Here is a 15073-nt window from a genome sequence, read left to right on the forward strand (position 1 = left end):
GGTAAATAATGGATTTAAATTCCCTTTTTGTACAAGTTAAATAGAAAAATGTAATCAAGAGCATCATGTGTAGGGACTTTTTCAGGCTTATCTTTTTGGGGGTAAGACATTTCACTCAGGTTTTTCTTCCTGTGTTTCATCATCACGGTGCTTCCTTGGACATTATGAATGTAACATTTTTTTCTTACTGAAATGGAAATATACATTTTTTTCTTACTGAAATGGAAATATACATTTTTTTCCAAGGAAAAAAACTGGAAAACAGATCATACTTTCACAATAACTGAGGCGCGCCCAAGAACAACAGCATCAAAATTGTCCAGAAAGTTGGCAGATAGATCTTTCACACTGCCTGCAAGAACACATAACATGCATAATTTAATTTAATATGCATAGAAATATAGAAAAAGACAAAGATGTCAAGAGGAATATTGATATTTATGCATTTTCTAGAGTAGGAAGTAAAGAAACATACAACAAAATAGCAGTTAGAAATATAGAAAAGGATTTAAATACTATACAAGAGATTTATTCAACATGATTTAGAATAAACAGGGCCCAACATAAACCGTAGGACCAGAAATATAACTATTCAGTTTATTTTCCTATAAGTGATTTCATAGGGGAGCATTAGTTCTTTACAGAAGAAAAATGAAACTGTAAAATAAAAATTTATGGTTTTTAAAGTAAGGCTGATGGTGTTCTTTCCTATTTAATTTTGATTCCATTATTAAATAACAAGCTTATTGCAATAAAAATACTCATTTGAATAAAACGTATAAACTCTAATTCACACCACGGTTGAATCATGAAGTCAAATTGCTCCCCATTCTAACCTGATCTAAATTTATCATTCCCTTGTAAAAATTAAAATTTCAGTTTACAACCATGAAGATTTAGTAAGTCAAAAGACAATATCACCATACATGTTTTATTTCAAATTTGCTTTTAGATCAATGTACTTTTGACAAACTAACTCTGATATGCCCCATCTATAAAAGGGTAAACCGTAAAACCTACCTTTCATATACCCACTTTTCCATGTCTAATAGCAGTTTATACATTTTTCATTTCAGATTTGCTTTCAGATTCATGTACTTTCAACAAACTAACATAAAAACAACCTTTCATCAACAAGCCAGTCACTCATCTACTTAGTTTTGATGTCTGATAACTGTGTCCAAATAAGAACTTCTACAAACAGAAACACCCCCTCCGAAATTTATTGATTCCATATCTCAAAACTGATTGCTTCAGAATAAGCATAGTGTTGAAAAATGTGTAACTAGGTTCAGTCTTCATAAATATGAAATGTACTTTTGATTCTTGTAAATTGTAAAATGAAAGAAAATTATTATTATTATTTTTGGAGCATGGGTTTCATGCTCAAGGTCTTTTATTTTATAGGTCAAGCACCCATTGAGTGCTTCTAGGGTTTGTCCTAGGTCAAGAAGCCAAAAGAGTCATTATCATAAGTTGAAGAACCCTTCAAGCACATTGTAACTTGTAAAGAAAATTATTTTTGTCCTTAAAAGTGTCAAAATACCCTCCAAGATCAAGTCGGCCTGGCAGCTGGCAAGTCGGCCTAATTTGAGGAGCCACGTCCACCTTTGAGAAGCCTATATAAAGGAGGAAACTCGACCTCCTTGGAGCACATTCATCTCTCACTCATTCAAGCGAAAAAGAAGAGGAAGAAGACAACGAAGAAGGAAGAGGACGAAGAAGAGTTGGTTTTGGGCTAATTCTCTCTCACACGTGTAAAGGAAGGCTAGGGTTTCTGCAACATATCTAGGGCTTTCCTCTACAAGTTCGATCTTGAAGAAGAGAAGGCAAGAAGGTCAAGCGAAGGTCACAAAAAGCCATCCTCAAGCTCCAGAATTCAGAGAAAGCCAAGCGAAGGTCTAAGGAAGTCATGGGAGGCTAAAAGAAACTCACACGTGGCAGCAACTACTGCAGGAGGGCCGAAAATTTCAGATCTATAGTGGGGGCCGAAATTATGTAGTTGGAGGTCGAAGTTGTGCTACTGTAAGAGATTTGACTGGATTTGACAGGGTTTGACTTGGACAAGGAAAGCTCATCATCTGGAAAGGTTGGACCTGGTCTTGGAGGGTACTAGTCTTGGTCTAAAGGTCTTGGAATTCGTCAATTGAAGAATCTATAAGGAAGAGAAGAGATTTGCGAGTTTTCTTCTCAAGTGGAGAGGTTTTAGCCCTGGCTTGCAGCCTATATTATGTGTTGTTGTTCTTGTTTTTAGTAACTCTTTGATGATACACAAACATAATAATAATAAGTGAAGCTAATAAGTAAGATAAATAAAAGACATCACAAGCAGTTATCAAAGAAAGAGAAATCACTCTAATCATTGCCCTTTAGATTTCTCAACATGGTATCAGAGCTAAGGTTGGCTAAGGGCATTATGAAGATCTCTACTACATTGAAGAAGTGATCAAGAAGTGATCAAAGGTAGCAAGCCATCTCAAGAAAGGTATCAATGAAGTATGGAATCTTCTATTTACTCCAAAGAAGGAAGTGACCAAGACAAGGATGAAGGACTCTTCTCAGCACTCACTGGCACATTTCAAGATTAGAACTTTTGGGTGATCGATAGTGGTGCATCAAGACACCTGACTGGTCATCACAAGCAACTAAAGACATTGTCAGAAGGAAATCTTCTTACTCCGTAGAACTTGCAGATAATAAGAGCTACCCCTAAGAGGAATTGGATCAACCTCAATAGAATTGGAGAATGGAGGCAATATTCATCTCAACAACATCCTATTTGTTCCAGGTTTGCATAAGAATTTACTCTCCATTTCAAGTCTAGAAGACAAAGGTGATAGAGTGGCTTTTATTGATGGAAAAGTTGTAGTATGGAGTAAAAACTCAAGCATAGAAAATGCTAGAGTGATTGGCATTTGTGAAGGAAGACTTTACAGGTTGATATCTCCTCTTGCTCAAGCCTTGGTTCACATTGAAATCAACCCATGTGAGCTTTGGCATAGAAGATTTGGTCATCTCCATTTCAAAATCCTTCCAACTCTAAGTTCAATAGTAGATGGAATCCCCGAACTAAAAGAAGATCACGAAGGAGTATGCAAAGGATGTGCATTGGGTAAGAACACCAAGAGACCATTTGGAAGCAGTGCTTCACGGTCAAAAGAAATCTTGGATCTTATTCATTCCAATGTTTGTGGTCCTATGACTCCTCAATCACTTGGAGGTCATCTATATTATGTCACATTTATAGATGATCATTCAAGGAAGACTTGGGTTTACTTAATGAAATCCAAGGATGAAGTATTTACAAAATTTCAAGAATTCAAAGCTAAAGTAGAGAACCTTACAGAAAGAAGAATCAAGATATTAAGATCTGATAATGGAGGAGAATATACATCCAAGGAAATCATAGCTTTCTGTAAGGAGTCTGGGATTAAGAGGGAGCTGATAGTCCCATATAATCCCGAACAAAATGGAGTTGCAGAACAAAAGAATCGATCCATTGAAAACAGTGTAAAAGCAATGTTACATGATCAAGACTTACCGAAATTTATGTGGGGTGAAGCTACAAAGACAGCTATATACATACAAAATTGAAGTCCCCACAGGTCACTAGATAACAGAACTACTGAAGAAATATTCACAATGAAGAGACCTACCGTAGATCATCTCTGAATTTTTGGTTGTTATGTCTATTCATATACCTAAGGACAAAAGAAAGAAGTTGGATCCATCAGGCATGAAGGGAACATTTGTTGGCTATAGTAACCCCTTTAAGGCCTATAGGATCTACATAAAGGAAGGACACTGAATAGAAGTTAGTCGAGATGTGATATTTGACGAAAGTATTGCATTCAAGAAATCAAAGGATCTCCCTATGGACTCTGATGATGAACTTCCAGTATTTGAAGAAGAAGTTATTAGGGAAGAAGAAGAATCAAATTATGAAGATGAAGGTTCTAGTGAACCTATACAACTTGTGGCGATCCCCGAAACTAGAAAGAGACCTAATTGTTTGAAGTCTACACTACTTGATGCATAAGGTCATGGAGCAGCTCAAGGCACATTCAAGGAGAGCAAGAAGCCCAAACGATACTCTGGGTATGCAGCCTACATGACAAAACTAATAGAAGCAAAGCCATCCACTTTCGAAGAAGTTGTCAATCACCAAGAATGGAAGGATCCCATGAATGAAGAATATCAATCTATAATGAAGAATGGAGTTTGGGAGATTGTAGCTAAGCTTGAAGACAAATTTGTAGTAACTTCCAAATGGATCTACAAGATCAAAAATGCAGCAGAGGGAAGTATTGATAAATATAAGGCAAGATTTGTGGCTAGAGGCTTCTCTCAACAAGAAGGCATTGACTATGAAGAGACATTTGCTCCAACAGCAAGGTATACAACTATACGTTCGTTGGTCTCTTTGGCAGCATCGATGGGATGGAGCATCCACCAAATGGATGTCAAGACTACATTTCTGAATGGCACAATTGATGAGGAAGTCTATATAGAACAACCCTTGGGATTTGAAGTTAAAGATAGAAAGGCATATGTGTGCAGATTGAAGAAGGCATTATATGGCCTCAAGCAAGCACCAAGGGCATGGTATGCTAGGATGGATGCATACCTTCAAAGATTAGGCTTCACAAAGAGTTTTGTTGATCCAAACCTTTATATTAAGGTGGTGAAGGGAGAGTCGGTAATCATTCTTCTGTATGTGGATGACCTTCTCTTGACAGGTGTGGAAGGTCGAATTGAAGAATGTAAGAAGCAACTAGCAGCAGAATTTGACATGAAGGATCTAGGGCTGATGCACTACTATTTGGGACTAGAAGTCTAGCAAGGACCTGATGAGATCTATTTAGGTCAAGGAAAGTATGTGATCAAGATGTTCAAGTTTGAAATGATGGATTGCAAACCAATGACAACCCCAATGATCACAAATTTGAAAAGACTAAGGAGTTTTGAATCAAGCCCTGTGGATTGTTACAAGTATAGACAATTGATTGGCTGCTTGATGTACTTGGTGAATACTTGACCAGACATATGCTTTGTAGTAAATGTTCTCAGTCAATTCAAAGTGGAGCCAAAGCATGATCATTGGATAGCAACAAAACATATTCTGAGATATCTACAAGGAACCATCCACTACTGCCTGAAATACGATAAGAGGAATGATGTCCACTTGATTGGATATACAGATTCTGACTAAGGAGGCAATGAGCAAGATGGAAGGAGCACTACAGGAGAATGTTTCAGTTTGGGATCCTCCATGATCTCATGGATGAGCAGAAAGCAAGATACAGTTGCTTTGAGTAGTGTTGAGGCAAAGTATATTGCAGCCTGTGAAGTAAGCAGAGAAGCGGTCTGGTTGAGGAAGTTGTTATCTGACCTATTTGAAGGACCTATGGACCCTACAGTGATACATTGTGATAACACCAGTGGTATTCGATTGTCTGAAGACCCCGTGTTTCATGGAAAGACAAAGCATATCGACAACAAGAATCACTACATTCGGCAACTAGTACAAGATGGTGTGTTGCAACTACAATATATCTCCACCGATGAGCAAGTAGTTGACATATTGACAAAATCTCTTCCTAATAAGAAGCTTGTGTATTTAAGAAACAAGCTTGGTTTGGTTGATATATCCTCCCTAACTGAGCAAGAGAGATCAGCACATCATCCTTCTCTTCACTTGGGAAGACAAGATGGAGGATTGGGTAAGCATCTGGCATCCGATACTCTCTGAGGATGAGGTAGGGCATCCAAGATGAGAGTAGTCGTGGACCGATATTCTTTGAGGACTAGCTATCCAAGATAAGAATAGTCCAAAGAAGGTCATACTCTGTGAACACCCAGGTGGAGTATGTACCTTGAGAGACAATGATGATGGTGTCTATAAATCATTGGTCTCGTCAGCATTGTGCTCTGATCTTGTGGAGAGATAGAGTTGTTAGTCAAGGCCTTGCTATATGACAATGTTGGTTGTTATGATGCTAAACAGATGGGTTACCAATATGACTCTTCTTATGAGATCTCTTCAGATTGAGAATGTCCATGTACCATTTATGAATACCTCCCTAGTTAAGAGGGAGTGTTGAAAAATGTGTAACTAGGTTCGGTCTTCATAAATATGAAATGTACTTTTGATTCTTGTAAATTGTAAACTAAAAGAAAATTATTAATATTATTTTTGGAGCATGGGTTTCATGCTCAAGGTTTTTTATTTTATAGGTCAAACATCCATTGAGTGCTTCTAGGGTTTGTCCTAGGAAAAGAAGTCAAAAGAGTCATTGTCATAAGTTGAAGACCGCTTCGGGCACATTGTAACTTGTAAAGAAAATTATTTGTTGTCCTTAAAAGTGTCAAAATACCCTCCAAGATCAAGTCGGCCTGGCAACTGACAAGTCTGCCTAATTTGAGGAGCCACGTCCACCTTTGAGGAGCCTATATAAAGGAGGAAACTCGACCTCCTTGGAGCACATTCATATCTCACTCATTCAAGTGAAAAAAGAAGAGGAAGACAGTGAAGAAGGAAGAGGGCAAAGAAGACTTGGTTTTGGGCTAATTCTCTTTCACACGTGTGAAGGAAGGCTAGGGTTTCTATAGCAAATCTAGGGTTTTCCACTACAAGTTCGATCTTGAAGAAGAGAAGGCAAGAAGGTCAAGCGAAAGTTACAAGAAGCCATCCTCAAGCTCCAGAAGTCAAAGAAATCCAAGCAAAGGTCTAAGGAAGTCCTGGGAGGCTAAAAGAAGCTCACACATGTGGCAGCAGCAACTGCAAGAGGGCAAAAAATTTCAGATCTGTAGTGAAGGCCGAAATTCTGCAGCTGGAGGTCAAAGTTGTGCTACTGGAAGAGATTTGACTGGGTTTGATTTGGACAAGGAAAGCACATCATCTGGTGTTGAGAAATCTAGGGCAATTTAAGAATTCAATTTCTCTTAACTATGATAAGTGCTTGTGATTTTTTTTTCTTATATATTTATATTACGCACATATATAGCTTCGATCTCAGCACCTTTATGTTCATTACAAAGGAAGGATGGTCTATAGCTTATGCAATATATATGTGCTATTTGACGTATATCTCAGTAGCATGTGTCTTGGCCTTATAAGCTTATGAATGATCTCAGTACTTAGGTATGTATGGCATCACAATTCTAGTGATACGTATTTTGACATGATAAGCTCAGTTACTCTCTATGACTGATCGTGTCTTGACACTCAAATTCACAATCTGTACAAATCAAGGAAATCTTGGCATACAAATTGTTCTAGCATACAAAGTTTGTAGGTTTTTGGTATGACTCTCGCCATAGAAAGTCTCTCAGGAAGTATCTCTGTTTTGATCTTCATTTCTCAAGGGACATTGCTATTGCTCTCGGTATATATCTCTTATATACTACACTGCACACTGTTCATCCATTCATCAGCGATCACGTTGACATAGAGACATTGTTCCTCTGCGACCTAGTAGGATTCTTTGTACATATGTGTTTCGTTGTCTGTTTTATATATATAGATGCGTCTCTGGCTCTACACAGTTCGTATGGCTCACGATGTATAAGATTTTGTTCCTCTGCATTATGTATAAGTATAACATTAACACAGGTTGACTGACATGTTCCTCTACAACAACGTCAGTTACCATGAAAATAAATTCTAATGAAGACTGTAATCTTACAGAGACCAGAAAAAATAAACTTGTCGAATTTAAGATCCACAAGGCATTGTTGAGCATTCTTTTTTTTATCAAGTGACAAGACACCATGGTTGAGAATTCACTGTTTAGTTTCAAGTCTAGGGCACATAGTTGGTGTAGTAAGACAAGATATGTTGCTCGCTCAGAACTCACTGATCCTTGCTGCCATAATTCTCACTGGCACTAGCTAGTAAGGTGCCTACGAAGAAGTGAAAGGAACGAAGCTCTATGATACCAAAGATCATCTGACTTCAGTTCTAAGGAATGTCAGACTTTTGTAGTGACTTCAATCTCCATAATAAGTTCAGGAGTATCCACTAACCTTCATTCTCTGAAGCATTGAGTTGCCTCATTGGTATAATTTCCTTTGCCTATCATTGATATCATAATCAAGGAAGAGAAGATGCATGGGCAGATTGTTCTGGCAGTCAGTGCTACTGTTGACATCCAATGTCTATACCATTAACATTTCAAAATCAAAACTATCTTCCTCTGGGGGTTTCAGTCGAAGCAGGGTTTCCAATCATAACCCTGCAAAAGTTTTTTTTGAACAACAGTAAGAAGATCTTCATCAAGTCTGAGCTTTATTTAGCAACAGGGCTGCTCCATTGTTTCAGTAGTATGGATGACTTGATTCAAGTATGGTAATAAGGATAGTATCAGCATCTTAAGACAGATGACAGCTTTGCATCATCAACATAAAGCATTGTTCAGGTTCTCTTTGGTCCATCCTGAATATAACAGATAATGTTTGGAACAATGTTGACAAGGGTCAAACACCTTGGCATAATCAGACTTGAAGCTGTCAGTTAAAAAGGGGGACAGAGCAGATAATTCCAAGGCAAACCCGAACAAGTCTCCTGGAAGTAATATCACATACAGCATCTTAAAGATGAGGAAAGGCTAGGTGATCAACTGGACTATGACTTCAGGGGGAGCCATAGAATCCAGGCAGAATTGATATTCATGACACATGGTCCACAGGAATATCTACAGGAAAAGTAACAGGATCATAGACAATCTTCATGACTATGCTTCAAGATATTTAGAGGATACTCGTTTTGGAAGCACCTCGATTGAAGTCCTTTGAGTTGAAGCTGAATCACCAGGCAATCATTTGCGTGGCATATATCTCTGCATTAAGTAAAGAGGTTCATCATTATAAACCTTGCAGGGTTAGTTGTTGAGCTAACAACACTTTCAGATGTTTACCTTTGCTGGTATGCATTAAATAAAAGTAGTGGAGTTGTGAACATAAGCTTTGTGGATAGAGTGTAGATACTGGTTATGTTACTAACAGTTGTTTGTACAAGAATATATGGATATTGCAAATGTCTATGACAGTAACCATAGATGTGAAAGAGAGTTTGAAAATTCTGTGCAAGTCTGAAGCATAGCTAGACTGCTTACATTGCTGAGAACATTAGTTTTGCAGTCATTTCTAGATGACACTTTCTGAGCCTACATCAGTAGGATCTACTCTTCACCAGTGATGATTGATTGGATTCCTGAAGTGGCTAAAAGTTTGACATTGCTTAAGCTTTCTTGACAGAATATAGCTTGACAATTGCTTGCTAAAAGGTATGACAATATGCTAGGGTATGATGCACAGAGTTTAAATTACACATTATCATTGAGCAAAGTGTGATTGATGATAAATTGAGTCGACAAAGAGTGACAGATGAGGAACTGATTACAGCGAGACTGAAGTCTGTGGCTCTTGGAACTCCATTAAGACTGAATGAGTAAAGCAGCCAGCATGGCCATTTAAGTAAACTCCACTATTACAAAGTAGGATCCAGAGAATCCTGGACTTTTCTTATACCACTTTATATGGTATCATGGCATGTTTTATATACTAAGAGGATGGATCTTATGTTGAGCAGGCTGCCAGATGGTCATTGTGCACTTTGGAAAGACAAGTGTAGGCTTATGACTTCCCTGAGTAAGAGGGAGTAAGTAAGGTTAAATATCTTATTCACCGGGATATGTAGGAAGCAGAAAGTTAACTAAGTATTGACCTCTGATTGAGTGGGCCTAATCGTTAAGAGCATGTGTTTCTTCCTAAGAGGTCACAGGTTCAAAACCAGAAGGGGTAGAGTATCTATGTCTTCGTAGACTTAGCAGTCAAATCTCTGTGCGGAGGTGGGTCCCTTGTCCCACAAACAAGGGGGTCTCATACACCAATTTGGTGTCTAGCTTGGCTATGACCTTAAAATTAGATAATAATAATATACATCTATAGGCTACTGAATGGAGCAATAAGGGTCCCATCGATCTAGTCTTAATACAACTCGGCACTATTCACTATATGAAGGGATCCTTGGTTAAGATTGAATATTGAGCTCTGGGAGCTCCTGGGGGGCTTGGGGTACTTATTGAACTCTGAGCGACCATAGGGTGAGTGGTTCACCTTCCCCTAGTGGTGCGTTGTGTACAGGGTGAGTGGTTCACCTTCCCTTGTGATACCCCATGGTGGTTGACATGTGTGTAGGGTGAGTGGTTCAACTTCCCCTAGGTTGCGGACACGTGTGTAGGGTGAGTGGTTCACCTTCCCCTACGGTTGATGTCATATGCATAGGATGAGTGGTTCACCTTCTCCTATGGCATATGAGCAGGATGAGTGGTTCACCTTCTCCTGCGGATACCCCAGTGAGAGATGCATTCAGGCATCTGTTTATGGACATGTCAGTGGGATGTGGTTCACCCTTTCCCCACATGTAGGATGCTCATTCCCTACGACTGATGGTTGACATGTTGGTGGGACGTGGTTCATCCTTTCCCCACGAGTAGGATCTTTCCTACGAATGATCGGTTGGCATGCATGTAGGACGTGGTTCATCCTTTCGCTACTCTCGGTGGTTTGCATGTGTATAGGATGTGCTTCATCCTTTCCCTACATGTGGTTGTGATATGTGTTTGTAGGATGTGGTTCGTTCTTTCCCTACAGGTGATTTTGATGTGTGATTGTAGGATGTGGTTTGTCCTTTCCCTACGTGTGGTTGTGAGCAGGATGTGATACATTCTTTCCCTGCTATTGATTTAGTATCATCATACCCAAGTAGTCTGGGACACATGGGAAGTACCTCCCATTTGGCCAATGGGTTGGGAAAAGTGGTTAGGGGCCATAGAAATACCGATGGACGCATCGGGTATTGTCGTACTCCCTATGACTAGGATGTATGATGTTTCTTCAACTTGATCACTTGGGATCTGTTGACCCTACCGCCTACACCTACCTACAAGTTAATGAAAAAATCCTTCAACCCCACAAGGTGTGGTTGGTGGCAGGGAACTCAGAGAAGGGGTTGTCACACTAATCCCAACTCTCTCCATTTGAGCTATCTCCTAAGTTAGCTAAGGGGGGTGGTCCCTAATGAAAAGTTAAGTTAAAATATGTGAGTTTCTAAGAGAGTGTTATAGTGAAAATGGATTATTTTTAAGGATTTATGAGCAAATATGATGTGATCAACTTGAAATAACAATGTCAATCATTAATATGACAAAAACCATAAAACCAGTGCCTTATAAAGAATTTGCTCAGCAATTTAAAGATATATTTGCTCAAATTAAAATGCAATGCTCTCAAAAGAGAAAACAAAATAACCCTGAAATGTAAATAAGAATTGTTAGCACAAGATATGTAAGATACAAAATAATTTTGAGTTAATCAACTTTATAAATCAAAACATGTGAAACATATCTTGCCAAAACCCAAAAAATAGTAATTAAATTGGAAATGTAAAAGAAAGGAAGTGCTAAACCAAGAATCAATATGAAATTTAGAATTGAAGCATGAAAAGAAAGCACTTGTTTGAAATGATTACAATACTTGCTTTTGGAATAGACTTTGCATATAAAAACTCAAACCATCAAGAGACAAGTAGAGTAAATGTAATGGAAAGTGCTCTTGGTTAATTTCATTAATTATCTCTGCAACAAGATTACAATTTAACTCTTCAATCCTCAGACCTCACCCTCGCCCAAAGATATGGATCTCACAATGAACAGTCAATAGAGGAGTAGAGGATCCCTAAGATGTCTACTTCAACCAACTTATGTTGGAGGTAAAATTTTAATAAGGCTTGGAGCCTTCCTACACTAAAATGCCTAGATGAAATGCAAATTGTGTTAATTCCCCAAATTAAAATAATGATACATGCAAATGTTTCAAAGAGATTGATTTGAAATGCTTGAAAATAAAATAGTGTTCAACATAAGTTGCAATTATAACTTCAATTGGAGGAATAAAATTAGCTTACAAGTGTTGCATGTGTTTCATCAATGAATTAAAATGATACAAGTAATTTGCTTGAAAATAAAATTTGTTTCAAATAAACAATGGCAATAAATTGCTCCAATATTCAATATAACAATGAAGCATAAAATTGAAGCATGTATTCAAGTTCTCATGAAGCAATTTACCAAGGTAAATGGAAACGAATCAAAGTTTGTTAAGAATATAAAATGCTTGCATGTAAAGGATGAACTACCCAAAGTAAAGTGTAAGCTTGTAGCTTCAAGCAACAATGAGATAGAGCACGCAAAGCTCAAATGAAATTGTAACAAACTTTAACTTAATGAAATGTGATAGTGAGGTTGTGTAAATTCTCAATTAAAGCATGCATGTAAGTGAATGAAGTGTGAAAATTTAAACCATGCAAATGTCAATCCACCCAAGAGAAGTCTCCCTCTAAATGGGGAGATAGGATACCATGGGAGAAATCCAAAGCTCCCACAAGCAAATTAGATCTTTTATTAATATTACAATGAGAAAAGGGCCCTTCAAAGTCCTCAACTAAACTTCAAGGAGAGTCTTCACAGTAATTGCTTGAAACTTGGACACAAGATCTCCTTTCTTGAGAAAGTAATGACAAGACTACACAAAATTTATGCAAGGGAAATAAGGTGAAAGTTTGCTCCAAATGCCCACGGCTTAGAGAGGAAAATGGGCAGCCCTCTAGTGAACTCGACTTTGGCCAAAATAAGCCCCAAAAGGGCTTATGGCATCCTTGGAAATTGAACCCCCAACATTTGCCAAAGGTCTTGCAAACACTTGTTAGATGTTGTGGGAGGTTGCTCTTCAAAATCTGCCACAAAAGAGTTAGCAAACAATCCGAACAATGTTTGCAAAATAAGTTAAGTATTACTAAAAAAATCAACAAGATAAAATGTATATGTACAATTATAATTTACAAAAGGCTAAACTAAAGAGTGAGAGTAAACTCTCGTCTTTGCTTAGCCATCTTCAAACTCTTAGATAGCAAATGTAAAAAATGAAGTACAATGTTTTTTAAAAGAAATTTAAATTTAGAAGTGCTCAGCTTGTGTACAAGCTATGTGCCAAAACCCCTGCAAAACCACTTTGTAAAATAAGACTATGAAGGCTCAAAGAACAAATGAGAGCTCTTTTAAGGATGTATCAAGAGTGGGTTGGTCTCTCCAAAGACTTCCGCACGCTTGATTCTGTGATCCCAACAAGATATTTCATCTACGAAACCTCAATCAAGAATTAGTTCCATATAGATTTAGCAATAAACAATGATAAGAAACTCTAAAGATTTATTTAAAACCAACTAGAGCATTCTATACCTAGAACATACTTTTAAATCAATTGTCAATGCAAGATAGCTCTACATTAACAAATCTACAAGAGCATACGGAAACAAATTAGATCAAAGCATGAGTAAAAGGAATTATACCAATGATCAACAATTCATCACACTCCCAAAGAAGGAACACCTCATGAATGAAACCCCAAAGTCTTTATTGATATTTTTAAAAGTGTATAAAGCACCAGCACTTCCTCAAGCACAATAGCTAGTAACAATATGATACAAATGAGAGCTCAAGACTATTATATAGAACTATGGGAGTCAATCCCAATGTAGGAGTGATTAAACAAGTGTCATGAGGTGACAATCCCAAAGAGAAATTCGAATTTGTTGAATGGAGCTCCAATGTCAAGTGTAAAAATCGAATTTTGGCAAGTGGACATCATTTTCTTCTTCCCTTATGTGTCAAATTCGAATTTTATCACGGAATGAGAAGTGTATATGGGTGGTAACCCATGTGGAGACAATTTCCCACAAAAATTTCCACCAAATATTCTCCAAAATCCTCCCAAATGTGCATTAACTTCACAAATTCAAATTTCTAAGTAAGCAGTTTTCTCATTTAATGCCAGAAATTCGATTTTATTTGAGCACATGTCATTTCCTTGATTTTAAGAGTCCACATCACCTTGGGACTTCACTTTAACTCCCCCATAATTTTCCACCTCATTTCCACAACATTTAGCATGTGTGGATATTTATTTTTCTCCATTTATTTAATTTATGGCTTAATTAATTGTCAGATTTCCCACTAAACTTAGGAAAAGTGGGTTTTGAGGGTTCAAAACACATTTTTAACCCCTCAAAGTGTGTCATAGTAGAAAGTTGAGGGTGAGAGGTGCAAATTTCATTACTCATACCCCATACAACTTCTCTAGACATCACTTATTACATTACAAATACAATTTTATTAGCAATTTCTGCAGTGCGGAAAATCTAAAAATTTTAAAAATGACTACCTAGACCTAACCAAATTCCACGAAATTTTGTGTGATCTAATATGTTAATATACATCGACTCTAGGCACTAAGATGTGTTAGAGGCTCAACCTTCAAACTGTCACCCCGGCTTTGGGGTAAAAAGTGAGTGAAAAAACCCATAAAATTATCTGCCTCTGAAAAAGAAGAGATAATTAACTAGATAAAAAAACACTCCAAGGTGTACTTGTTTGCTGATTGAATTCCAACATCCTAGGTCTGTTACAAACTCAAAACTCATCATTACTAGTATCACTTATTACAATTCCCCGCAGGGTGTGGAATCTGGGTACAAGAAAGATGATGAGAAAATAGAAGTAGAGTTTAAAAAACTTTGTTGGCTAATGATATCTGATGGTACAAGTGTCCTCTAGATCATCCTTGGGCATGGAGTCTTTCATATAATCATTAGGTGCCACTCCAGTGGTCAATGGATCAAGTTCAAATGACTGGCATTCGTCAATAGAGAGAGGCAAGATCTTGTGACTCACTCTCGATCGATTCTTCTTCATTATTCATATCAGTGTTCATCAGAGTAGAGCAGGGCAGAGCAGAGATGACAGAGATGGTTCATATCGACTAGATGGCATGATGATGGATGGATTGGAAGGTGGAATTCTCCCTAGTTGAAAGAGAGTGTTAAAATTGGCAACTAGGGCCAAATTCCACTTTGGACAGCGCCTATGGGGAAGATTATTGCAGCATTCAATTCCTCTCTTCGAGAGGACCAAAATCGATATAAAGATTGTCTCATTTGGACAAGCAAAAGTGGAGT

General features: G+C 37.7%; 1 protein-coding gene across 1 annotated transcript in view; it reads right to left on the bottom strand.

Annotated features, from left to right (window-relative positions):
- LOC149252209 (SUMO-activating enzyme subunit 1B-1-like) overlaps nt 1–15073 on the bottom strand; it is a 313309-nt gene that overhangs the window by 210516 nt on the left and 87720 nt on the right. The window contains exon 5 of the mRNA XM_089459659.1: nt 273–352. Within this exon, the coding sequence (XP_089315785.1) occupies nt 273–352 (80 nt within the window). The remainder of the gene's footprint in view (nt 1–272; nt 353–15073) is intronic.

This window comes from Pinus tabuliformis, chromosome 7, assembly GCF_031772625.1.
Source record: "Pinus tabuliformis cultivar Carrire ecotype Pingquan chromosome 7, CPIR1, whole genome shotgun sequence".
Taxonomy (NCBI): Eukaryota; Viridiplantae; Streptophyta; class Pinopsida; order Pinales; family Pinaceae; genus Pinus; species Pinus tabuliformis.